We start from the raw sequence: 26,166 nt of genomic DNA on the forward strand, positions 1-26,166 counted from the left end.
ATTATTAGAAATGAGTAAACTGAGCTTCCCTGGTGGCGCAGTGGTTAAGAATCTGCCTGCCAATGCAGGGAACATGGATTCGAGCCCTAGTCTGGGAAGATCCCTTATACTGTGGAGCAGCTAAGCCCGTGCGCCACAACTACTGAGCCTGTGCTCTAGAGCCCACGAGCCACCACTACTGAGCCCACATGCCACAACTACTGAATCCCGCACGCCTAGAGCCCATGCCCCGCAACAGGAGAAGCCACCGCAATGAGAAACCTGCGCACTGCAACGAAGAGTAGCCCCCGCTCGCTGCAACTAGAGAAAGCCCATGCGCAGCAACGAAGACCCAACACAGCCAAAAATAAATAAATAAATAAATAAATTAGGAAAAAAACTTTCATTAAAATAAAAGAAATGAGTAAACTGAGAAATAACTATAAGTAAGAGATGAACTGGACAGCAGAGCTGAAATCATATTTTGCAGAGAATATTTGAGAAATTGAATTCCAAATCTATTCCAGTATATTAGGAGGGGGTAGGGAGAGTTGAGCTTTGTAGGAGTAACTGCTATAGTTCTAAAAGACCTTTGAGTTTTTACTAGAAAGGAGTCCCAACAGTTATATTCTGTTAGTTGAGTAAAAGAATTTTTTTTAAAAGGTCACCCAAAATTGTCAAAAAAGTTTTGGAATTTTGGTGGATGTCTAGAACCTGAGCATTATGTGTTTCCTCTCCTCTCCTGTTGAGGCTTCTCCTAATTAAACCATTACTAGAAAGTCTCTTCTCTCATAACCCACTCATTATCCCACACTGGGTATTTTTGTTTCTCTCTAAAAAACATTTTGGGGACAGTAGTGTGGGGAATAGGGAGTGGGAATCTATCTGCCTGATTTTTTTTTTTTAAGTATGCATGTCAGTGTTGATTGTTGGGAGCTTTTTTTTATCCATGAAAACCATTTGAAATAGCTGAATATCTTTTAAAAAATATTTGACGGTCCCTGGCGGTCCCGTGGTTAAGACTTGGTGCTTCCACTGCAGGGGGCACAGATTCGATCCCCGGTTGGGGAACTAAGATCTTGCATGCTGCGTGGTGACGCGAAAAAAAATATTTTGGTAAAAGAGAGAAAGCTCACCATTTCATTTTATTGATTTAGCTTCCTTTATAAAACCTGAAAAACAGTACAGAAGTAAAGCAGCCAAAGACCAGTCTCAATTATGATCATAGACACAGAAAATCAAAACAAAATCTTAGCAAGTAGAATTCCACAATGTACAAAAACTATGACCAACTTGAGTTTATGCCAGGGGTGCAAGATTGGTTCAGAATCAAGGAATTCCCTCAACATTATTATATCAGGAGATAAAAGGAAAAAGAAAATGTGGGATCAGATCAGCAGATGCTGACTAAGCATTTGATAAAAAGTACAGTAACCATTTCTAATAAGTAGAAAAGGGAACTGCTTAAATATGTCAGATTACTTTCTAAAAATCAGTACCAAATATTATTCTAAGCAATGAAACACTGTAGTCATTTTTTTTTTAAACCATTTAATTTAAACTCAAAACCAAGCAGGGATGCTCACTTAGTAATGTCATAGAGGCAGTAAGACCAACAAGAAAGAGGAATGGTGGGGACTTCCCTGGTGGCACAGTGGTTAAGACTCTGAGCTCCCAATGTAGGGGGCCCAGGTTTGATCCCTGGTCAGGGAACTAGATCCCACATGCCACAACTAAGGAGCCCACGTGCCGCAACTAAGGCCCGGCGCAACCAAATAAATAGAAGTAAATAAATATTTATTTATTTACAATAAAAAGGAATGGTATAAGTATTGGAAATGAAAGTTAACTCTCTTTTTTGCTAGTTATGTGATTGTGTAAGATTCACAGAAGTTTGGTAAGATTGCTGAATACACCCAGCATAAATGATTATTAAAAGCAAAATTCTTCTCTATGCTTGAAATAAGCACCTAAATGTGGAAATGAGGGACATGTTCTATTTAAAAGAGTGACAGAAATGATAAAATTCCTAAGAACACATTTAACAAGAAAAGTAGTTACTTATATGAAGGAAGTGATATAATCTTATTAAAGGAAATATTAGTAGAACTGAACATACTATTTTCTTAGAACAAACTACCATAAAAATGTCAGTGCTCTAAAAATTCATGTATCTAATGCAGTTCCATCTTGATTTTCATTAGAGTTGTTTGTAGAATAGATAAATTAAAAGTTCATAGGGAAAAAGAAATGTCTGTGAATGGCCAAACAAGTTTTTTTTTTTTAATTTTTATTGGAGTATAGTTGATTTACAATGCTGTGTTGGTTTCAGGTGTACAGCAAAGTGAATCAGTTATACATATAAATATATCCACTCTTTTTTAGATTCTTTCCCCATATAGGCCATTACAGAGTACTGAGTAGAATTCCCTGTGCTATACAGTAGGTCCTTATTAGTTATCTGTTTTATATATAGTAGTGTATATGTGTCAATCCCAATCTTCCAATTTATCCCTCCCCCGGCCCTTACGCCCTGGTAACCGTAACTCTGTTTTCTACATCTGTGACTATTTCTGTTTTGTAGATAAGTGCATTTGTACCCTTTTTCTAGATTCCACATATAAGCGATATCACATGATATTTGTCTTTCTCTGTCTGACTTACTTTACTCAGTATGACAATCTCTAGGTCCATCCAACAAGTTTTTTTAAAAAAAAGCCTTGCCAGATACCAGAACATACCATAGAGTCAGTGGGATCAGATTATTGTCACACTGACCTGGGAATTGTTCAGTCAGAGTAGATAATCCAGAAATAGATCTCCTTTCATATGGACATTTAATAAACCACAAAATTTTTTTTTTTACTTCAATGAGAAGAGGATGGATTGGTTAATAAACATTGCTGGGAACCCTAGGTATCCCCCTGAAGGAAATCTGGTTGAACCCTGGGGTAACATACCACACACATATATGCAATTACAATTAGTTTAAAGATTGAAATGTAATAAAGTAATACCATCTTAGAAAAGAAAGCTATGTGATAAAAGAAATATTTTACACATATAAAAATGTAGAATTTCTGTATGCTAAAGATATTACACATAAAATGGACAAAGTTTTAAAAAATCTTTCAACAACTGACAGATAAACAGTTGATATGTAATATACAATAAGTGCTTTTAAACTGACAAGGAAAAGACATGCAGTCCATCAGAAAACTTGGCAAAGGATGTGAATGAGCAGTTCATGGAAGCACGAGTCCAAATGCCCAAGAAACATGGCAAGCGATGCTCAAGGCCACTAGAAGTGAGTGAAATTCAGATTCCACTGGTGTGGTTTGCTGAAGGCGGTCATTGACCACAGGAGGCCTGGGGCACTCCTATCTGAGGCAGAAGGGTGGTTTCTGTAGCCATGGGGTTCCCTTTATGACTTGATGATCTTTAAAATTTTTCCTGAAGAATAGTGTTGACTTTTACAATTCTTAACATTTTTAAAGATTTTTAATCTTTGTTGTATTATTACACTTTTTATTGTGCCTCATGTTTCCTTACTTTGAGTTAACTCTAGAAATGTAGGGTTATTTTCTATGTAGCTTAATTTTCTTTTGCGGACCCAATCTTTATGTGGCTCATTTAAAACATGGCCAATGATGACATTGTAATTGGAGTAGCTGGTCTTAACATTTGAAGTTTCAAATAAAACTTTTCTTAAGAAAGGTTAAAAAAATAAATCCTTATGCCCTTAAAATCTAGACTTCAGCAAATGAAATCTGAATGAACATTTTTTGTGCAGAAGAGGTTAAATCATGAATATGCGCAGTTTCAGTTAGCAAAAATGTAGTTTCCAGTTGCAAGTACAAACCCCTTTCTTCCTTTCTCTTACTCTTATTTGAGAGAAATGCTTTACATAATAACTCATTGGAAGTTGACTTGACCATTTGTTTGAGTACCACTTCCAAATAGTAAGTGCATTTGTAAGGTCATTTAATGAATTTCCAGAGCTTTGAAAGTATGCTAGTTTTATAGTATAGCAGAGCATAGTATGTCACATCCCCATGGTGAGGTTTGTAGAACCCTACAGAGGAGTTGATGCAATCTAATCAAGTATCTAGAAATAAACTCTGTTTCTAAATACTTTTTTCCTCCTAATCGCTTTATTGTCACATAATTCACATAACAAAAGTCGCAGTTTTAAAGTGTATAATTCATTGGTTTTTCGTCTTTCCAGAATTGTGCAACCATCACCACTACCCAGTTTAGAACATTTTTATCACTCCAAAAAGAAACCCCATGGTATATATCCTGACATTCAGACTGAAAATTACCTTGTGTATCATAAAAGTAGTGAGTAACACAATAAAACATATTTCTTATTTATATAAAACATTGTCAGTTTTTCCCTACAGCTTGATAAACAAGTTTTGTTTTGTTTCGTTTTCCCCGGGACCAAGGGAGCTGATTATTTAGTTTTTGTGTGGGTGGGAGTGGTGGTTTGGGAAAGGTTCTTTTAAGGTCACAGTCATTCTAAGCCCATGCTGTTGGTTTGCAGGGCGCTTGCTGATATGAATAATGATGGAAGAATGGATCAAGTGGAGTTTTCCATAGCTATGAAACTCATCAAACTGAAGCTACAAGGATATCAGCTCCCCTCCGCACTTCCCCCTGTCATGAAACAGCAACCAGTTGCTATTTCTAGCGCACCAGCGTTTGGTGAGTCTGAAAAGGAATTGTTTCCTATATTTCATTACATGTTTTTAAAATAAATACTTCCCTTCTCCCACCCTCCCCTCTCAGTTTGTAGCATTGTGAAATTCTAGGAGGTATTCTGTCTGAAAAATGATGGCCCTGTGCAAAAAGATAATGATGGAAGGGAAGAAGCATGGTCACATTCTAACCCTGGGATGAGCGTAATCAAACTGAAAGCAAATAAATAAATTTCACAGCTTACATCTCAACCAATACAAAGGCCTGGGATGAATATTAAAAATACCTGAATTGGGGGCTAACTCCATACCATACAATATATGAATGAATCATCCCACTGTAACAAGTTTGATATCTTTGAGTCATTGGCTTATGAAAAATTAGACTGAGATTTAATTTTGTACTTTATAAAAATGTGGACTAAGTTCTAGTCATATAATTCTCATTGCAGGATGAATGTGTGTGTAATCTGTGAGGTGTAACACTCTCTGTTACGTTTCACAGGACTCAGCTATCCAATTGATTTCCATAAAAATGCAGAATAAAACTCAGGTCACTTTGAAATTAAGATTAATTTTTTTTTTACAGATGGTTATTATTATTTTTTTTACATCTTTTTTGGAGTATAATTGCTTTAAAATGGTGTGTTAGTTTCTGCTTTATAACAAAGTGAATCAGTTATACATATACATATGTTCCCATATCTCTTCCCTCTTGTTTCTCCCTCCCGCCCTCCCTATCCCACCCCCCTAGGTGGTCACAAAGCACCGAGCTGATCTCCCTGTGCTGTGCGGCTGCTTCCCACTAGCTATCTATTTTACATTTGGTAGTGTATATATGTCCATGCCACTCTCTCACTTTGTCACAGCTTACCCTTCCCCCTCCCCATATCCTCAAGTCCATTCTCTAGTAGGTCTGTGTCTTTATTCCCATCTTACCCCTAGGTTCTTCATGACATTTTTTTCCCTTAAATTCCATAGATATGTGTTAGAATATGGTATATGTCTTTCTCTTTCTGACTTACTTCACTCTGTATGACAGACTCTAGGTCCATCCACCTCATTACAAATAGCTCAATTTCGTTTCTTTTTATGGCTGAGTAATATTACATTGTATATATGGGCCACATCTTTATCCATTCATCTGATGATGGATGCTTAGGTTGTTTCCATCTCCTGGCTATTGTAAATAGAGCTGCAATGAACATTTTGGTACATGACTCTTTTTGAATTATGGTTTTCTCAGGGTATATGCCCAGTAGTGGGATTGCTGGGTCATATGGTAGTTCTATTTGTAGTTTTTTAAGGAACCTCCATACTGTTCTCCATAGTGGCTGTACCAATTCACATTCCCACCAGCAGTGCAAGAGTGTTCCCTTTTCTCCACACCCTCTCCAGCATTTATTGTTTGTAGATTCTTTGATGATGGCCATTCTGACTGGTGTGAGATGATACCTCATTGTACTTTTGATTTGCATTTCTCTAATGATTAATGATGCTGAGCATTCTTTCATGTGTTTGTTGGCAATCTGTATACCTTCTTTGGAGAAATGTCTATTTAGATCTTCTGCCCATTTTTGGATTGGATTGTTTGTTTTTTTGTTACTGAACTGCATGAGCTGCTTGTAAATTTTGGAAATTAATCCTTTGTCAGTTGCTTCATTTGCAAATATTTTCTCCCATTCTGAGGGTTGTCTTTTGGTCTTGTTTATGGTTTCCTTTGCTGTGCAAAAGCTTTGAAGTTTCATTAGGTCCCATTTATTTATTTTTGTTTTATTTCCATTTCTCTAGGAGATGGGTCAAAAAGGATCTTGCTGTGATTTATGTCATAGAGTGTTCTGCCTATGTTTTCCTGTAAGAGTTTGATAGTGTCTGGCCTTACATTTAGGTCTTTAATCCATTTTGAGCTTATTTTTCTATATGGTGTTAGGGAGTGATCTAATCTCATACTTTTACATGTACCTCTCCAGTTTTCCCAGCACCACTTATTGAAGGGGCTGTCCTTTCTCCACTGTACATTCCTGCCTCCTTTATCAAAGATAAGGTGACCATATGTGCATGGGTTTATCTCTGGGCTTTCTATCCTGTTCCATTGATCTATCTTTCTGTTTTTGTGCCAGTACCATACTGTCTTGATTACTGTAGCTTTGTAGTACAGTCTGAAGTCAGGGAGCCTGATTCCTCCAGCTCCGTTTTTTGTTCTCAAGTTTGCTTTTGGCTATTCGGGGTCTTTTGTGTTTCCATACAAATTGTGAAATTTTTTGTTCTAGTTCTGTGAAAAATGCCAGTGGTAGTTTGATAGGGATTGCATTGAATCTGTAGATTGCTTTGGGTAGTATAGTCATTTTCACAATGTTGATTCTTCCAATCCAAGAACATGGTATATCTCTCCATCTATTTGTATCATCTTGAATTTCTTTCATCAGTGTCTTATAATTTTCTGCATACAGGTCTTTTGTCTCCTTAGGTAGGTTTATTCTGAGATATTTTATTCTTTTTGTTGCAATGGTAAATGGGAGTGTTTTCTTAATTTCACTTTCAGATTTTTCATCCTTAGTGTATAGGAATGCCAGAGATTTCTGTGCATTAATTTTGTATCCTGCTACTTTACCAAATTCATTGATTAGTTCTAGTAGTTTTCTGGTAGCATCTTTAGGATTCTGTATGTATAGTATCATGTCATCTGCAAACAGTGACAGCTTTACTTCTTTTCTGATTTGGATTCCTTTTATTTCCTTTTCTTCTCTGATTGCTGTGGCTAAAACTTCCAAAACTATGTTGAATAAAAGTGGTGAGAGTGGGCAACCTTATCTTGTTCCTGATCTTGGTGGAAATGCTTTCAGTTTTTCACCATTGAGGACAATGTTGGCTGTGGGTTTGTCTATATGGCCTTTATTATGTTGAGGAAAGTTCCCTCTATGCCTACTTTCTGGATGGTTTTTATCATAAATGGGTGTTGAATTTTGTCGAAAGCTTTCTCTGCATCTATTGAGATGACCATATGGTTTTTCTCCTTCAATTTGTTAATATGGTGTATCACATTGATTGATTTGCGTATATTGAAGAATCCTTGCATTCCTGGAATAAACCCCACTTGATCATGGTGTATGATCCTTTTAATGTGCTGTTGGAATCTGTTTGCTAGTATTTTGTTGAGGATTTTTGCATCTATGTTCATCAGTGATACTGGCCTGTAGTTTTCTTTCTTTGTAACATCCTTGTCTGGTTTTGGTATCAGGGTGATGGTGGCCTCGTAGAATGAGTTTGGGAGTGTTCCTCCCTCTGCTATATTTTGGAAGAGTTTTAGAAAGATAGGTGTTAGCTGTTCTCTAAATGTTTGATAGAATTTGCCTGTGAAGCCATCTTGTTCTGGGCTTTTGTTTGTTGGAAGATTTTTAACCACAGTTTCAATTTCAGTGCTTGTGATCGGTCTGTTCATATTTTCTATTTCTTCCTGATTCATTTCTAAGAATTTGTCCATTTCTTCCAGGTTGTCCATTTTATTGGCATAGAGTTGCTTGTAGTAATCTCTCATGATCCTTTGTATTTCTGCAGTGTCAGTTGTTACTTCTCCTTTTTCATTTCTAATTCTATTGATTTGAGTCTTCTCCCTTCTTTTCTTGATGAGTCTGGCTAATGTTTATCAATTTTGTTTATCATCTCAAAGAACCAGCTTTTAGTTTTATTGATCTTTGCTATCATTTCCTTCATTTCTTTTTCACTTATATCTGATCTGATCTTTATGGTTTCTTTCCTTCTGCTAACTTTGGGGTTTTTTTGTTCTTCTTTCTCTAATTGCTTTAGGTGCAAGGTTAGGTTGTTTATTCGAGATGTTTCCTGTTTCTTAAGGTAGGATTGTATTGCTATAAACTTCCGTCTTAGAACTGCTTTTGCTGCATCCCATAGGTTTTGGGCCATCGTGTCTCCATTGTCATTTGTTTCTAGGTATTTTTTGATTTCCTCTTTGATTTCTTCAGTGATCACTTCGTTATTAAGTAGTGTATTGTTTAGCCTCCATGTGTTTGTATTTTTTACAGATCTTTTCCTGTAATTGATATCTAGTCTCATAACATTGTGGTCGGAAAAGATACCTGATACAATTTCAATTTTCTTAAATTTACCAAGGCTTGATGTGTGACCCAAGATATGATCTATCCTGGAGAATGTTCCATGAGCACTTGAGAAAAATGTGTATTGTGTTGTTTTTGGATGGAATGTCCTATAAATATCAATTAAGTCCATCTTGTTTAATGTATCATTTAAAGCTTGTGTTCCCTTATTTATTTTCATTTTGGATGATCTGTCCATTGGTGAAAGTGGGGTGTTAAAGTCCTCTAATATGAATGTGTTACTGTTGATTTCCCCTTTTATGGCTGTTAGTATTTGCCTTATGTATTGAGGTGCTCCTATGTTGGGTGCATAAATATTTACAATTGTTATATCTTCTTCTTGGATCGATCCCTTGATCTTTATGTAGTGTCCTTCTTTGTCTCTTGTAACACTCTTTATTTTAAAGTCTATTTTGTCTGATATGAGAATTGCTACTCCAGCTTTCTTTTGGTTCCCATTTGTATGGAATATCTTTTCCCATCCCCTCACTTTCAGTCTGTATGTGTCTCTAGGTCTGAAGTGGGTCTCTTGTAGACAGCATATATATGGGTCTTGTTTTTGTATCCATTCTGCCAGTTTGTGTCTTTTGGTGCGAGCATTTATTCCATTTACATTTAAGGTAATTATCGATATGTATGTTCCTATTCCCATTTTCTTAATTGTTTTGGGTTTGTTATTGTAGGTCTTTTCCTTCTCTTGTGTGTCTTGCGTAGAGAAGATCCTTTAGCATTTGCTGTAAAGCTGGTTTGTTGGTGCTGAACTCTCTCAGCTTTTGCTTGTCTGTAAAGGTTTTAATTTCTCCATCAAATCTGAATGAGATCCTTGCTGGGTAGAGTAATCTTGGTTGTAGGTTTTTCTCCTTCATCACTTTAAATATGTCCTGCCAGTCCCTTCTGGCTTGCACAGTTTCTGCTGAAGGATCAGCTGTTAACCTTATGGGGATTCCCTTGTGTGTTATTTGTTGTTTTTCCCTTGCTGCTTTTAATATGTTTTTTTTTGTATTTAATTTTTGACAGTTTGATTAATATGTGTCTTGGCGTATTTCTCCTTGGATTTATTCTGTATGGGACTCTCTGTGCTTCCTGGACTTGATTAACTATTTCCTTTTCCATATTAGGGAAGTTTTCAACTATAATCTCTTCAAATATTTTCTCAGTCACTTTCCTTTTCTCTTCTTCTTCTTGAACCCCTATAATTCGAATGTTGGTTCATTTAATGTTGTCCCAGAGGTCTCTGAGACTGTCCTCTGTTCTTTTCATTCTTTTTTCTTTATTCTGCTCTTCAGTAGTTATTTCCACTATTTTATCTTCCAGGTCACTTATCCATTCTTCTGCCTCAGTCATTCTGCTGTTGATCCCTTGTAGAGTATTTTTAATTTCATTTATTGTGTTGTTCATCATTGCTTGTTTCATCTTTAGTTCTTCTAGGTCTTTGTTAAATGTTTCTTGCATTTTCTCTATTTTACTTGCAAGATTTTGGATCATCTTTACTATCATTATTCTGAAGTCTTTTTCAGGTAGACTGCCTATTTCCTCTTCATTTGTTAGGTCTGGTGGGTTTTTATCTTGCTCCTTCATCTGCTGTGTGTTTTTCTGTCTTCTCATTTTGCTTATCTTACTGTGTTTGTTGTCTCCTTTTTGTAGGCTGCAGGTTTGTAGTTCCCATTGTTTGTGGTGTCTCTCCCCAGTGGCTAAAGTTGGTTCAGTGGGTTGTGTAGGCTTCCTGGTGGAGGGGACTAGTGCCTGTGTTCTGGTGGGTGAGGCTGGATCATATCTTTCTGGTGGGCAGGTCCACGTCTGGTGGTGTGTTTTGGGGTGTCTGTGGACTTATTATGATTTTAGGCAGCCTCTCTGCTAATGGGTGGGCTTGTGTTCCTGTCTTGCCAGTTGTTTGGCATAGGGTGTCCAGCACTGTAGCTTGCTGGTCGCTGAGTGAAGCTGGGAGTTGGTGTTGAGACTGAGATCTCTGGGACATTTTCGCCATTTGATATTACATGGAGATGGCAGGTCTCTTGTGGACCAGTGTCCTGAAGTTGGCTTTCTCACCTCAGAGGCACAGCTGTGACTCCTGGCTGCAGCACGAAGAGCATTTCTTCCACATGGCTCAGAATAGAAGGGAGAAAAAGTAGAAAAAAGAAAGAGAGAGAGAGAGAGAAAGAGAGAGAGAGAGAAAGAAAGATAAAAGAAAATAAAATAAGGTAAAATAAAGTTATTAAAATAAAAAAATAATATTAAGGAAAAAAAATTTTAAGTAAAAAAAAAAAAAAAAACACGGACGGATAGAACCCTAGGACAAATGGTGAAAGCAAAGCTATACAGACAAAATCTCACACAGAAGCATACACATACACACTCACAAAAAGAGGAAAAGGGGAAAAAATAATATATCTTGCTCCCAAAGTCTACCTCCTCAATTTGGGATGATTCGTTGTCTATTCAGGTATTCCACAGAGGCAGGGTACATCAAGTTGATTGTGGAGATTCAATCCGCTGCTCCTGAGGCTGCTGGGAGAGATTTCCCTTTCTCTTCTTTCTTCGCACAGCTCCCAGGGTTCAGCTTTGGATTTGGCCCCGCCTCTGCGTGTAGGTCACTGGAGGGCGTCTGTTCTTCGCTCAGACAGGACGGGGTTAAAGGAGCCGCTGATTCGGGGGCTCTGGTTCACTCTGGCTGCGGGGAGGGAGGGGTACGGAGTGCGGGGCGAGCCTGCGGCAGCAGAGGCCGGCATGACATTGCAGCAGCCTGAGGCGCGCCCTGCGTTCTGCCGGGGAAGTTGTCCCTGGATCCCGGGACCCTGGCAGTGGTGGGCTGCACAGGCTCCCCGGAAGGGTAGTGTGGAGGGTGACCTGTGCTCGCACACAGGCTTCTTGGTGGCGGCAGCAGCAGCCTTTGCGTCTCATGCCCGTCTCTGGGGTCCGCGCTGTTAGCCGCCGCTGGCGCCCGTCTCTGGAGCTCCTTTAAGCCTCTTTTTTTGTTTTTTTTTAAACATCTTTATTGGAGTATAATTGCTTTACAATGGTGTGTTTATTTCTGCTTTATAACAAAGTGAGTCAGCTATACATATACATATACATATATCCCCATATCTCCTCCCTCTTGTGTCTCCATCCCACCTGCATCTCCCTCCCATCCTCCCTATCCCACCCCTCTAGGTGGTCACTAAGCACCAAGCTGATCTCCCTGTGCTATGCGGCTGCTTCCCACTAGCTATCTATTGTGCGTTTGTTAGTATATATTAGTCCATGCCTCTCTCTCACTTCGTCCCAGCTTACCCTTCCCCCTCCCCATGTCCTCAAGTCCATTCTCTGCATCTGTGTCTTTATTCCTGTCCTGCCCCTAGGTTCTTCATTACCCTTTTTTTTTTTTAAGATTCCATATATATGTGTTAGCATACAGTATTTGTTTTTCTCTTTCTGACTTACTTCACTCTGTATGACAGACTCTAGAGCCATCCACCTCACTACAAATAACTCAATTTCGTTTCTTTTTATGGCTGAGTAATATTCCATTGTATATATGTGCCACATCTTCTTTATCCATTCAAGATTAATCTTTTTTTTTTTTTTTTTTGCTGTACGTGGGCCTCTCACTGTTGTGGCCTCTCCCGTTGCGGAGCACAGGCTCTGGACACGCAGGTTCAGTGGCCATGGCTCACAGGCCTAGCCGCTCCGCGGCATTTGGGATCTTCCTGGACCGGGGCACGAACCTGTGTCCCCTGCATCAGTAGGAGGACCCTCAACCAGTGTGCCACTGGGGAAGCCCAGGATTAATCTTTTTTGATTCATTTAAAAACTAGCTCCCCTGCCTTTTTGTATTGGGGTGGGGGAGAGGATTTCTATAAACTTCAGCCTCCAGTGCCTCACATATGCCAAAGATTTTCAAGGAAATTCATATTATATATTTTTAAAATGATTTATGAACATTACCCACCAAAAAAAATAAATTTTTCCCTCTTGGGAAGATAGCACCCGTTACCCTCTAACCTGAGAATCAGAGCCCTAGATTCTATTTCTACCTTTACTATTAAACTCAACCTTGCAATTGAGCTTGATTAACTTTTCTGTGCCTTAGTTTCTTCACTTTAATATAAGTACAAAGTTTACCGTATGTATTCATTCTCTCACCTTGTAGAAATGATCATTCTTAATTTAAATTTGATTCTCACCCTTTAAAAAATTGTAGATGGAGAAGTGATTGAAAACAGTTTTGAGAAACAAACATGTTTTCCTCATAAAATACATTATAATCTGATTTTCCCATCTTATTTTCTGGTGGGAAAAATTGGCGAAAATGTGTATTGTCTTGTGCCATTTTGTAACATGGCTTTCTCAGGAAAAAGATCACTTTCAATTGTAATATTTCCTCAGATAATTCAGTATGGGTGTGAGGGCCATTATTAGTTCAGTATTGTATTGATCCTATGTGATTTCTTAGTTAAAGGAGCTTATCAAAAATTTTAAGGATTCTAAATGGAAAACATGAATAAAACACTCTAAAGTATTAGCAATCTGCTGTACTTAGAGTCCTCAGTTTTCAATTGCAATGGACAAGTAGTCATTTAGGATTGATAATTAACATTAGTTGCTTATTCTCTCACCTCCTAGTACTATAGCCAAATACCATTTAATTTATAGAAAGCTTATCTTTATGGTTCTGTTTACTTGCTTTATTATACACCTGAAAGTAACACTTAAATTGGGCAAATACACCAAAGCTACAGGAATCTTTTCCTGGCTTTCAATTTGTTGCCACCATTTTAGTCCTGCAGATGGTAAAGCGTCTCCTAGGGGCAAGGATTTCCCGGGGATGTCCCAGCAATCTCCGTTAAGTGCAGTGTCTTCCTCCTTTGGAAGGTCTTTTTATGTTTAAAGTAGACTAATTGTGAGAACAGACAGAAGGTATTTGCAGGTTGCTTCACCAGCATGAATCTTGTTTTTCTGGCTTAAAATCTCAGAGACTGCTAAATTATTCTATAAGAAGGTAAGCTTTAATACAGAGATTAACCTCATACTTGTTGGTGCAGTGTCTTTAAAATTTCTATATAAGATGCAAACCTGTTTTGTTGCTGTAATGATTATTTTTCTGTATTTGTTTACACATTAAATTCTTACAGAACAACAACAACAAAAAAAATGAAATCAAAGGTGCAGATTGTCAGGGATAAAGGAACAAACTTGCAGTGTCCTGCTGCATCTTCTGTTTCTTTCTTGCTCTTATTGGATTCTTGACCTTTCACATTGTCACATACTTGCTTTTGAAAGGTTTTGTGTTTCCAGAGCATATTTGTGTTTCCTTGTGCTCCTTTTCTTTATGGTATTAAGAAATATGTATTTTATTCACAGTATTGAGGCAATTGGCCATATTACTTTTTTTTTTTTTTTTTTTTTTGCCACGCCACATAGCACATGGGATCTTAGTTCCCGGACCAGGGATCGAACCCTCACCCCCTGCACTGGAAGTGCCGAGTCTTAACCACTGGACTGCCAGGGAAGTCCTAAGTTATTTCTTAGAATGAAATGCCACAGGAGAAAAAAACCCATTATTATCCCAATTTAAAACATAATTCCATAAAAAGCTTTTAGTCAGATGCTTTTCTTAAAAATTAAACGGTAATTAGTCAGCTAAGATCACCAACAGTTCTGATTTCTTCTCTGTTCTCACCCTAGACTTTAATTATTTAGGTTGATTTAAAGATTACAGTAATCAGATCCAACATCTGATTCATGGGAAAGTTCTTAGACAGTTTAAACAAAACACAAAAATTGTGGGTAGAGTTTCCTTCTCTCTCTTCATCCTGATATATCTGATGACAGGGAATAAAGTGAAGGAGGTTTGGGAGGGAACAGTCAATAGTCATTCAGGTTGTCTCTGATACAATTAATGATAAGCTGAGATAAATGAATGCTATGCTTTTACTTAATAGGTTCACTATTAAAAACAAACTAACTATGCATTGCCTTTCTTTTGGTTAGGTTGAGCCGCAAGTCTGGTGTTTTTTTGTTTTTGTTTTTGGTTTTTTTTGCGGTACGCAGGCCTGTCACTGCTTCGGCCTCTCCTGTTGCGGAGCACAGGCTCCGGACGCGCAGGCTCAGCGGCCATGGCTCACGGGCCCAGCCGCTCCGCGGCATGTGGGATCTTCCCGGACCCGGGCACGAACGCGCGTCCCCTGCATCGGCAGGCGGACTCTCAACCACTGCGCCACCAGGGAAGCCCAAGTCTGGATATTTTAAGGGGAAAGGTACAGGTTTTGGGTTAGGCAAGTAGGACAGTGATGCAAGAGAAGAAGGAAAACTCACGAAGTCACGTGAGAGCAAAGGCTAGGAAGAGCGGAGGTGAGCAGCGCCATAGGCTCCAAGGGACCAGGGCCCCTGTTGATCTTGCCCATCGTGTGTTCACGGTTCCTAGTCCTCAGTTAACCAGCTTAGTTAAAAGTGGAAGTTACTCTGAATCTCTGAAGGGCCCTGTAGCCAGCGTTTGGTCGAAACCCAAAACAGCTAAAGGGTGTTTGGTTTTCTTTTGGCCTCCTTTCCGGGGCTGCAAGAAGAAACCTCGGAGTGGAGAAAGGGTCAGGTAACCACAGGCATCCCATTGCCTCTTTTTCCCAGAAACCCGGGTGTCAGTACTTCTTCCTCTGACATGTAATATGTCTCGTCTTATTCCATCCTGCTATAGGAATTTCAACTCTAGGGATAGTGCCGATTTATTTTCAGGAGGGGTGGCCTCACTGCCCAGAGGGTTTTACAGTCAGCTGAGTAACCTGCCCCGGCCTCTAAGGGAAGCCGGGATTTCTTAGCTGCCCTCCTGGCAACCAGACCTTAGCTCTTCCCCATGGCTTCTCCACTGCTTTCCCTCCCCTCCTTCTCGCCACCCTTCTCAGTAAACTGTTTTCAAGAAGATAAATCATGAGGGAATTATAGAAAATAAAGAGAAGTTAAAAGGACATGGTCTTAATCCACTTTGCCCCAGTTTACTCAAAGATCTGGCCTTTGCCAAGGTAATTTTTTTTTTCTTATACTTCTTCTGGCTACTTGAGAACATAATTTATTACTATTTTCATTATTTCCTAATTAATATTAGACATGATCTGACCATGGGTTTCCTAGCCCTGTGGTCTGTCTTTACATATGGTATTTTATCTGGTCACAACAGTAACCCTAAAAGTGTGCAGAGATTATTGGCTCTCTTATACAAACAAGAGACCTGAGATTCCAAGAAGCTGAACAGTTTGCTTGAGACCATGTTTCTGAAAGGGAGGTAGAGCCTGTTCAAGCTCAGTTTTCCTGAAGGATCTTGGTTTCCTTATTTCCTTCTCTCTTCCCACCTTCCTTATCACCAAATCATGAGGGTGACATGGGGCATCGTCACTCTTCCAAGGTTAATGCAAATGTTAACACACTGTGGAATTACCGCTGGCTAGGGGTTGAATAATCATTTTTGTTAAGAAGAGGAAAATGGGGTGCGGTGATGTTGTGATTTGCCTAAGGGTACCCAACTGTGTTTAAAGACATTCTGTGAGTGTGCCTCGTACCTTCTTCCTTCAGTGTATTTGCACACAGCATCATTCTTCTTTTACTCTGGACTCAACTGTTTCAGGGGGAGGTTGTTGTTTTTGTTTTTGCCAGAGTCCATGTTTTATTAAGTCAAACCAATCAATATTTTTAAGCCGTGATTTTGTGTCCTAGTTGCTGGGAAGATGGTGGTGAGCAAGACATCATGGCTCCTGTTGCTATGGAGCTTGTTGACAAGTTGGGGGAAGCAAACAAATAGACAAATAATTCCATAAAACGGGGTAATATGATAGAGACAAATAGGACCCGGTGGTTAGGGGAGAATTTTCCGAGGCGATAACTTTTGAGCTGACATAGGCATGAGAGCCTCGTGAGGGGAGAAGACCCCCAGGCAAAAGCAGCAGGTCCTAAGGCAAAGCTTGGTGTGTGGGAGGAACAAAAATGAGATACTTCCCTTGTAGCTGAAGTATCCTTAGGCCTTAAGGTCAGGGAGGTAAGGCAGGAGCCAGGTGGTTTGGGGCCTGATAAAACCACTAAAGAGTTAGCACTTTTTTCTAAGTGCAGTTGAAAGCCTTTCAGCAGGGGTGTGACATGGTTGATAGACACTTAGAAAAAAAATCTGTGTTATCTGAAGACTATTTTTGTTTCTTTGTTGTTTTGTCATTTGTGTTATCTGAAGACTGGATTGCAGGGGGACCAGAGTAAAATCAGGGAAATCAATAAGGAGGCTTTTTCCATAGGCAAGAGATTATGGTAATTTAGATCTGGGTGGTGATAATAAATGTGGAAGATAGGGTAGAATTAGATTCATGATATCCTGTACTGTGGAGAAAAAAATAAATCAGATTTTGACCATTTCAAGTTTGAGGGGCCTCGTTGATTTCCAAGTCGAGATGTGAAGGAGACAGGTGAATCTGTATGTCTGCAACTCAGGGTGAGTTTGGGTGTGGATGGCATTGAAAGCCCTGGGGCTGGATACGGTATCTTAGAGAGATGTGAGAAGATTTCAATCTTAAATGGAACCAGAGGATATAAAATGGAAAATCTCATGCATGGGTCCTCAGGAAAATGAAACTTAAGGACCAAGGGACTGGTCAGGCATTTACAGAAAATCGAAACTGATCCCTTGACTAACGAACATCCTGCAAGAATCTCTTCTCCTCCTCAAGCCAATGAACTTGCTGCTTGGACTCTAATTGAGTTCCCTCCTCTTTGTGACCCTTGCCCATAAATCCAGCCCACCCCAAAGCCTCAGAGGACTCACTTGTAGCTTGCTGCAGTTGGCGTGTCCAGAATTGCAATTCTCGAGACTTCCCTGGTGGTCCAGTGGTTCAGATTACACACTTCCAACGCAGGGGATGCAGGGTCGATCCCTGGTTGGGGAACTAAGATCCCACATGCTGCGCGGTGCCCCCCCCCCCAAAAAAAAAAGGCATATCAGAATTGCAGTTCTTCTGCTATTCCTGCATAAACTCAACTTCTGGTAATTCAAGTTTGCCTCAGTTTTCCTCTTAGGTTGACAAAGTATAGCTTTAGAGTAGGCGGAAGACCTAGGACCAGGTCTTGGCGGTCTGTGACATTTAAAGCTCTAGTGAAAGGGAAGAAGCCAGAAACAGAGTGAAGTGGGAGGAAGTTGGTGTCCTAGTAGCCAAGGAAAAGTGTTTCGGAGGGGAGTGCCCCATTGTTCAAGTTGCTTCTGAGGGACTGAGTAAGAATAGGACAGAAAAGTGATTGGATTTGACAAGACAAGCTTGGACCTCACCTTGACGAACCGTTTCCTTGGAGTGGTAGAGACAGGAGCCTGCTGGAGGCTTGGAAGAGGGGAGGGTTTAACTGTAAGGGGAGCATGTCAGCTGAAGAATGGTGTGTTTATGGTGGGAAGTGCTTCTGTCAGTGGTTGAGGAGAGAGGGTAAAACTTCAGGAATGGAGACTTGGCACCGTCAAGAGAGATGGCATCTAAAACACAGCCTCTGGTAGGTGTGTTTATTTAGAAGTATTCAGAAAACACTCATTCATTCAGAAAAGGCAGTCAGTTGGTACAAGGATGATAGTCTTTGCTGTGGCAATTTAGGAGCTGAGTAGGTAACTTAAAATGGAAAAAGTATGATGTTAGAGAATAAGGATAAGAAGACCTGCAAGATATGGTCCCTGTGAACTCTCAGCCCTGGCCCAACAAGGCTGCCTTTGGGGACAGGATCTCACACTGAGGAGAAGTGACTGGGAGTGGAATAAAAATTAAGCAGGGCACCGACACAGAGACAGAAGGAGGAGAAGGTCCAGACCAAAGTGGGGGAGGAGAACGAGCCTGGAACTCCCAGGAGTCAAGGCTCATATCAAAACAAGCATCAGGCAGTACCAGGCAAGGTCAAATCCCACACACGGCTATTATTAGAAAAAAGAGGATGAAGAGCGAGTAACACCCCCGTGGACAATGACAGCACATCAGTAACCTGCTATTTCAAAACAAGCTGAAAGGTACTAAGAAAATGATGCGAGTCCTGAAAGCCTAACATAGATCAGAATTTTAAAACCCCAGAAATCAGGTGACCACTCAGGAAAGAATGAGACATAAAAGAAAAAGTCATTTCAGAAATGAAGAGTGAGCCAGAAGCAACACAAGAGAGACTATCTGAAAGGAAATAGAAGGTAAAAAGAGGAAGATTTCAAACATGAAAAGGAAATGAAAAAAGAGATACAAAGAATTTGAGAAAAAGCAGCAAATGTTGAAGGCAAAGAGAATTGAGTAGGTTAGTTGGGATCTCTGAAGAAGGAAACCAAAGCAAGGGAACAGAAAAAACTGGCAAAAACTAGTTCAAGACAGCTTTCTTGACATAAAAGGTTTGAAGCTAAATTTGAACGAATATATATAGTATGTGCCCGAGAAGATCGACCTGGAAAGATCAACACTAAGATACATTCTAGTAAGACGAGAAATCATTTGGGCCCAAAGAAAAAGAAAACACATGGCTAATGAGAAGGAAAATTAGAACATCTTCAGACTTTTCTGCAGCAGTGCTTCATGCAGGAAGGAAATGGAGTGACATATTTAGGATTCTCAAGGAAAGAATCAGCCAAGAATTTTGTGTCCAGAAAAACCACACCAACCAATTTTCCAACTCTCCGGACACTAACTTTATATCTTATAATTAAATTCAATTCTGACGCTAACTCTGGTAGTCAGCGTCAGATTCCACAGGTTTAAGGGTTCGGTCTCACAAGACTGCCCTCATCTCAGACTTGAGTCACAAGTAACGGGCCACAGGGTACCCACGCTCTGTCTGACTTGACTAAAAATCAGAGGCTCCCACAAACTCTTCCCCCCTTTTCTATAATTTGCTAGAACAGCTCACCACACTTAGGGAAACATTTACTTACATTCGCTGGTTTGTTATAAAGCATATTATAAAGTATACAGATGAACAGGCAGATGGAGAGGTCCATAGTGTAAGATCCGGATGGGTCCTGAGTGCAGGAGCTTCTGTCCCCGTGGAGTTGGGGAGCCCCACCCTCCCAGCATGTGGATTTGTTCACCAGCCTAGAAGCTCTCCAAACCTTGGCATGTATGGAGGTTTCATTATGCAGGCATAATGGATTAAATCGGTAGCATTTGATTAGCTCAGTCTCCAGCCCCTCTGCCTTCCTCCCTGAGGTCTGTGTGGAGGTGGAAGTTGGATGGGGCTGAGAGTTCCAACCCTCTAATCATGCCGTGATCTTTCCCGCGACCAGCTCCCATCCTGCAGCTATTTAGGGGTCCCCAGCCATCAGTCACCGCATCAAACACACAAAGATACTCTTACCACTCTAGAGATTCCAAGGATCTTAAAAGCTCTGTGTCAGGAACCAGGGACTGAGACCAAATGTTTTGGCAAAAGATGTTCCTATCAGTCAGGAAATTAAAAGGGTTTTAGGAGCTCTGCCAGGAATCAAGACCTGGGGACAAAGACCAGATATATATTTATTATTATATCACCATATCACAAGTTAGGATAGCGAAACTAAAAGAATAGATACATCTATTTTAGTTTCTATCGTTTCTTCATTTTTTGGTTAGAATACTTCGATAAAGAGAAACTTTCTCATCAAATGTTTGATTACTCTGAGGTTCAGTATATAAAAGAAAGGCAGGATAAATGTTTATTTTCTGCCTTTATGTACTAGTTTTCAAAATAAATTGATTGCCTATGGTGACCAATTAGGATTAAAAAAAATCATTGTGCATTTATGAATTGATTTCTCTTTGGTGGCTTTCAGTCCACTGCAGTTTTTTTTTTTTTTTTTTTTTTTTTTTTTGCAGTACGTGGGCCTCTCAACTGTTGTGGCCTCTCCCATTGCGGAGCACAGGCTCCGGACGCACAGGCTCAGCGGCCATGGCTCACGGGCCCAGCCGCTCCGCGGCATGTGGGATCTTCCCAGACCGGGGCACGAACCCGTGTCCCCTGCATCGGCAGGCGGACTCTCAACCACTGCGCCACCAGGGAAGCCCTCACTGCAGTTATTATTCTTATTGATCCTCAACTTTGGCCAGTAGATCCTTCTTTAAGTTGGGTCTTGAGCCCTTTTGATACGATCCTTGACAATTTTTACTACTCTTCAAAATGATTAATCTGAATTCATATTTTAAATGGAACTGTATTACAACTGGAAAGGGATTTTCTTCTCCATGCAGTCCTGGATTAATTATCATTGAATGTTGAAATGTGGTTCCATGTGAATTTTGTTGGGATTTTTCCCTTCACAGGTATGGGAGGTATCGCCAGCATGCCACCGCTGACCGCTGTTGCTCCAGTGCCAATGGGTTCCATTCCCGTTGTCGGAATGTCTCCCCCGCTAGTATCCTCTGTTTCTGCGGCAGGAGTGCCTCCTCTGGCTAACGGGACGCCCCCTGTCATACAGCCTCTGCCTGCATTCACTCATCCTGGTACGTGACCTGCTGAAGCCACAGGCTGAACTTTTACCTGTATTTTACTCTTCATTCTCATTTTCTGTCTTCACGTTCTGATTATATTTAAATGGTATTTTATTCCAGAAGAAATCATCTTCATTTTTTCTTTTTTTTCATTTAATGTCTCATTTTGGGGATGAGCTAGGCTAGAGAGAGGGAAAGGAGAATGAAATTAAGAAGCTTTGGGTGCCATTGTGCACAGAGGTGAACTCAACAGCTAAAACCAAGAGCATAATTTCCTTTCAAGGGCTTGATGAGAGCAGCTCAAGTTTGAACAGTATTTGAACACTTTTTATTTCCATGTATCAGTTACTACTTTTCTTCAGCTGCCATGAATTGCTAATAAACAAGCCAATCCCTTAGGAGTAGAATTATGTGGGAGGAAAAAAAAGAACATTGCCTTTCTTTTTTTTTGAGGAGGTGGAGTGAATCAGGCATAGAGGGAGAAGGAAGTCTATTGAATGGCTAAATATATTAAGGTTATAGTATTACATGCTTAATTGAGACTTTATTCAAAGTCTTTTTCCCTTTAGTTAAAGAAAAGCATAGTGTAGATGTAGATGGTCTTAGTCTAACAAATCAGAATGGATTCATATCAATATGGAAAGTTTTTTTTGTTTTTAAAATGCTTCGGATATGTCTGAATAAATTCGTAAGTGACTGACAGTGTGGGTTTGAGCCTTATATATGAATCTGCCTAGGCCCCTGCATTTATTACATCTGTCAGGAAGTGTCTCTAAGTTATAGCCACAGAATCCAAATCGACCTCTTGTTTTTAAGATGTTCTTTTCACATGTAGTTTATCTTTCATAGGAGACCATGACTGCAGATGTGATGGCAGCTGAGAAAATGCTTGTAATTATTTTTCCAGTAGTAGCAGTGAATCCACACACTGTGTCTTGTTTTCTTTTGTGGCGAATGTTGCAAGACAGTAGGCAAGTTTGAAGGGAATGTTGGTTAAGGCTCGGAGTTTTTCTCCTGACACACAGCTAACCAGCTTGAATGAGACTCAGACACAAAAGCTGGCCCTTCTGGCATCACGTGTCATCTGGCCAAGACAAGTCTGTGACCTCTTGGCTCTTACATCTGGAACTAATACTTCAGCTCCTTCAGTGCAGTTAAGAATATGCCAGCTATCTATTTAAGCTGTTACTTCTTTAACTATTGGAACAGATCCTATAAAATGTGATACTAAGTGTTTAATGAAGAGTCAGATTTTATGGATGTAAGCATTACTACCTAGCAAGGTGATTTTCTGAAGGAACTAGTAAAACACTTTTGGCTAGAGGGCAGGAAGCAAGGAGGGAATAACTTTTTGAGTCTGGAATGGTAAGAAGGGAGGAATAATTTCTGCCTCCGATTTGATGACTATGCATTTTAATTTTTATAAATAGGGAAATGTTTCTTACTTTTGTAAAATTAAAAGTATTCAACATTTATTTATTTTTTCAGCAGCCACATTGCCAAAGAGTTCTTCCTTTAGTAGATCTGGTCCAGGGTCACAGTTAAACACTAAATTACAGAAGGCACAATCATTTGACGTGGCTAGGTAAGTTTGCTTGTTTTTTTAAATGGGTGGTTTGGTTAAGCCATTGTCTGATTGACTCATACATTTGAAAGTGAATTAGCTCTGTGTTCTTTATTTGTCTTGTTTTAGTTTGCAGAATGTTAATAACTTTCTTAATTCTGGATAATGTTACTAGGTTTTATTATTTATTTGTTGTAGAGATGACAGAATCAAGAACACTACTTTTCCTTTGAAAGCTTTGCATGTTGATTTTTTTTAAAGAGGATGATAAACAGGTAGTAGTAAATGTTTAAAAAAACAGAACTCTGGGTAGGAGGGAAAAAAGCACATTAACTGTTTTGTGTCAGTCATTTAAAAGTTTATGTATAAAAAATACTATATGAAGATTAGAGCCCAAACTGGCTCTAAGTTTATCTCAGACAGTCTTATGGAGTCTGTGTGGATTGTTAGTAAAACTTCAGATCAGGTTTTATGAAATGAATTATTCAGGTTATGGGACAGTTAATTATTAAATCAAATATGTGGCTCAATTTTGGGTACAGCTTACATGACCTGTTTGCTTCTATTTTGGCCAATCTTGATTCATATTATCTTTCATATTTTTATTTTACCCATTTTTTCCCCTTCCATACTGCTGTACTAAAATAAAAAATTAAGTCTCTTGATAAGCTGTCTCAAAGCTTTCCAAATGAAAAGGAGATGTAAATGAAGATGATTCCATCTTTCTTGTTTCAGTCCTCTTTAGGAATCTTTCCTAAGTGAATTGAGTCATTTTTCCTCTTTAAAGAAAAGAGCATGTTGAATATAATTCAATAATTCATTGCCTTTTTAAAAATAATTTAAAGAAAATCCATAAACTGAAAAACACTGTGCCAAATGCTTTATGCACATTAACTCATTTAATGCTCACTTCTTCCCCATAAGATGACTGATTTTCCGTGTTATAGATGAGGAAGAGGCTCAGAGACAGGAAGTGACTTGCGCAGGATAACTTAACTCCTAAAGTGATAGGGCTGAGTTGAACTGAGATCTTTCTGATTTTAAGGCAGATGTTCTTAAAATTTGCCCTAAAAACTTCGGTTAATTGTGGTATACAGGTATTTGTGTTCCATTTAATTAAGGTTTTACTCCTAGGATGCAGGAATATTTATTGAGTATCTGCTTTGACTCATTAATCCCATTTAACCCGCACAACCACCTGTAGGGTAGTAATTGGCTCAGAATTGTGAATGAAGAAACACCCGGAGAAGTTATATTTCTCACCCATAGTTTACAGCTTACTAAACAGCAGAGCTGAGATTTAAATTGAGATCATCTAACACTAAATTCCATGTTTTCTATTCTTTCTTCCATATCACGCTGAACTTTGAGTTTTCTCTGACTTTCCACAAGTGATTTTGAAATCTGTCTTAAAATTGACCTGTGACATTAAAATGAACAAACAGCCAGTATTAGCAACATTAATGCTATTAAAATGTTGGGTCTGCTCGCCCATGTGCAGTAAAGCCAATCTACTGACCCCAGGCTGTAAGGTACCAGACAAGGAGTCCGGAGCAGCTAATGCTCAAAAAACCTGAACTCCCCAATGGGTTTTAGGGGAGCATTTGTAAAGGCAAGATGAGGGAAGGGTGTTGCAGGATGTGTGATCAGCTGTGTACCGTTCTCTGATTGGTTGATAGTGAGATAACAGGGCAGTGCCACAGGGGTTAATGTTATCAATCCTTAGGCTCCAGCTTCCCTTTGGTGGAGTTTTAGCATCTGTAAAACAACTCAGGAATGTGCATCAGATACTGTTATCTAGGTACTTCAGGGAGGAACTAAAGATTCTGTGACTGCCATAGGGCTGACTGTTTACATTGTTACCAGTTCTCCTGGCCCAGTTGCTGCTTTTGTTCATGTACTTTGAATCATTAATTCTTGAGCCAGGCTTTTGTGACTCAGGGGAGGCCTGGGAGACTACAGCTTTTCTACAAACAAGAGATAGGCTGAGAAAAAAAAATAGAGAGAGACAGGCAGAGGACGTGAGGGGAGGGGTCTGTCCCCAGAAGGCCCCATAGGGTCCTGCTCGGTTATAAAAACACTGGGGTTTTTTTGGTAGTTACCTTTCAATAATTTAAGTTTCTAGCAAGTTTTTATAATGTGGCATCTAACTTTTTGGTTAATGCATTTTTAGGCCTATTTAAATTCTCAGGAATTTGGCAGAAAACTATGATTGGATAAGTGTAATCTTGAACACCTGTGTAATACCCTGCATTCGTGGGGTGCAGGAGAGATATAATTAGCTTCTTGACAAATAGGCAAGAGTTGGAATCTGCAAAATATTAGTTTAAAATGAGAGAGTTGTTGCAGAAGTATGCACAGCAGATTAGAACTTGGTAAATGTTTTTATTAAGAAGTTTATAAAAATTCAAAAGATAAATTTTTATAAGTACTTTTCAAGTGTTTGGGAGCTGTTTCTGTGCTTTGAGAAGTGTACATAGTAAGTATCAGTGCATAGGTAACATATATAAATGGTGATTAAAAGGTCCAGTTCATGATTAAAATTTCACTGTAATCTGTGAGACATAGATATTTTTATTGAAACGAAAGGAAATTGCAAATGGGGCATTAGTTGTAATCTGTCCTGGAAGTGGAATGCCATTTTTACTGCCAGCTCAGCCATCGTGTTTAAATTGCCCAATTGAAACATCTGGCTCTCAAGAAGCCATGGGTACCAACCAGCATGATACTGTGTGGGAACTAATCTGAGGAACTGATCACCAAGGAGGTCTGCACCCGAACTGGCTTCCAGCAAGGGGTTTCCTGAGGTCAGCTGCACACTGGCAAGGAAAGGTCAGCACTGGATTGCAGTCAGAAGCAGAGCTCCTTCCCATACTGCACTGCTGATTTGCCAACCGCCCTGGGAATGTTCTCTTCTCTCTGGGAAACTCCATTTTAGGCATTTAAATTCTCAGAATGAAATAACTTCCTTTCATTAAGAAATACATTCTGTATTTTGGTGTAAAGAAAGTGAAACATTTTAAAAAATTAATACCTTTAAAAGCAGTTATTTGTTTTCTATCAGCATTGCTTTTTAAACCTAAAGAGGACTGTCCTAGAAGTTTAGAGAAGCCTGGTCATTACTGTATCACCTCAGTTCCGAGGAGATTTTCCATTCTTTTGTAGAACCTTTAAATTAGTAAGTTGTCCATATAACTTGAACCAGCCACTTGGTCTGTCGTGTTTACCCTTGATTTGGAAAAAATAATGAGCTTATCTGTTTGGAGAGAAAGGTTTATAACCTTAAAAAATGGAAAAAAATCATTATAGAAAATTCAGAAAGAGTGATTAGGAAGTGAATAAAATGTTAAATCTAGTTTTCTAGAGAAGTTCTTAGTTGACTGTTTTTAGAGAACTTA

The 26,166-nt window shown here is 39.3% G+C and overlaps 1 protein-coding gene across 1 annotated transcript in view; it reads left to right on the plus strand.

The window, feature by feature from the left end:
* The window catches only part of ITSN1 (intersectin 1), a 244,597-nt gene that overhangs the window by 78,463 nt on the left and 139,968 nt on the right, over positions 1–26,166 (plus strand). Inside the window, exons 6-8 of the mRNA XM_082625531.1 lie at positions 4,529–4,689; positions 21,037–21,216; positions 22,693–22,789. Of these exons, the coding sequence (XP_082481657.1) occupies positions 4,529–4,689; positions 21,037–21,216; positions 22,693–22,789 (438 nt within the window). The remainder of the gene's footprint in view (positions 1–4,528; positions 4,690–21,036; positions 21,217–22,692; positions 22,790–26,166) is intronic.

Source organism: Mesoplodon mirus, assembly GCF_964341445.2.
Source record: "Mesoplodon mirus genome assembly, chromosome: 6".
Taxonomy (NCBI): Eukaryota; Metazoa; Chordata; class Mammalia; order Artiodactyla; family Ziphiidae; genus Mesoplodon; species Mesoplodon mirus.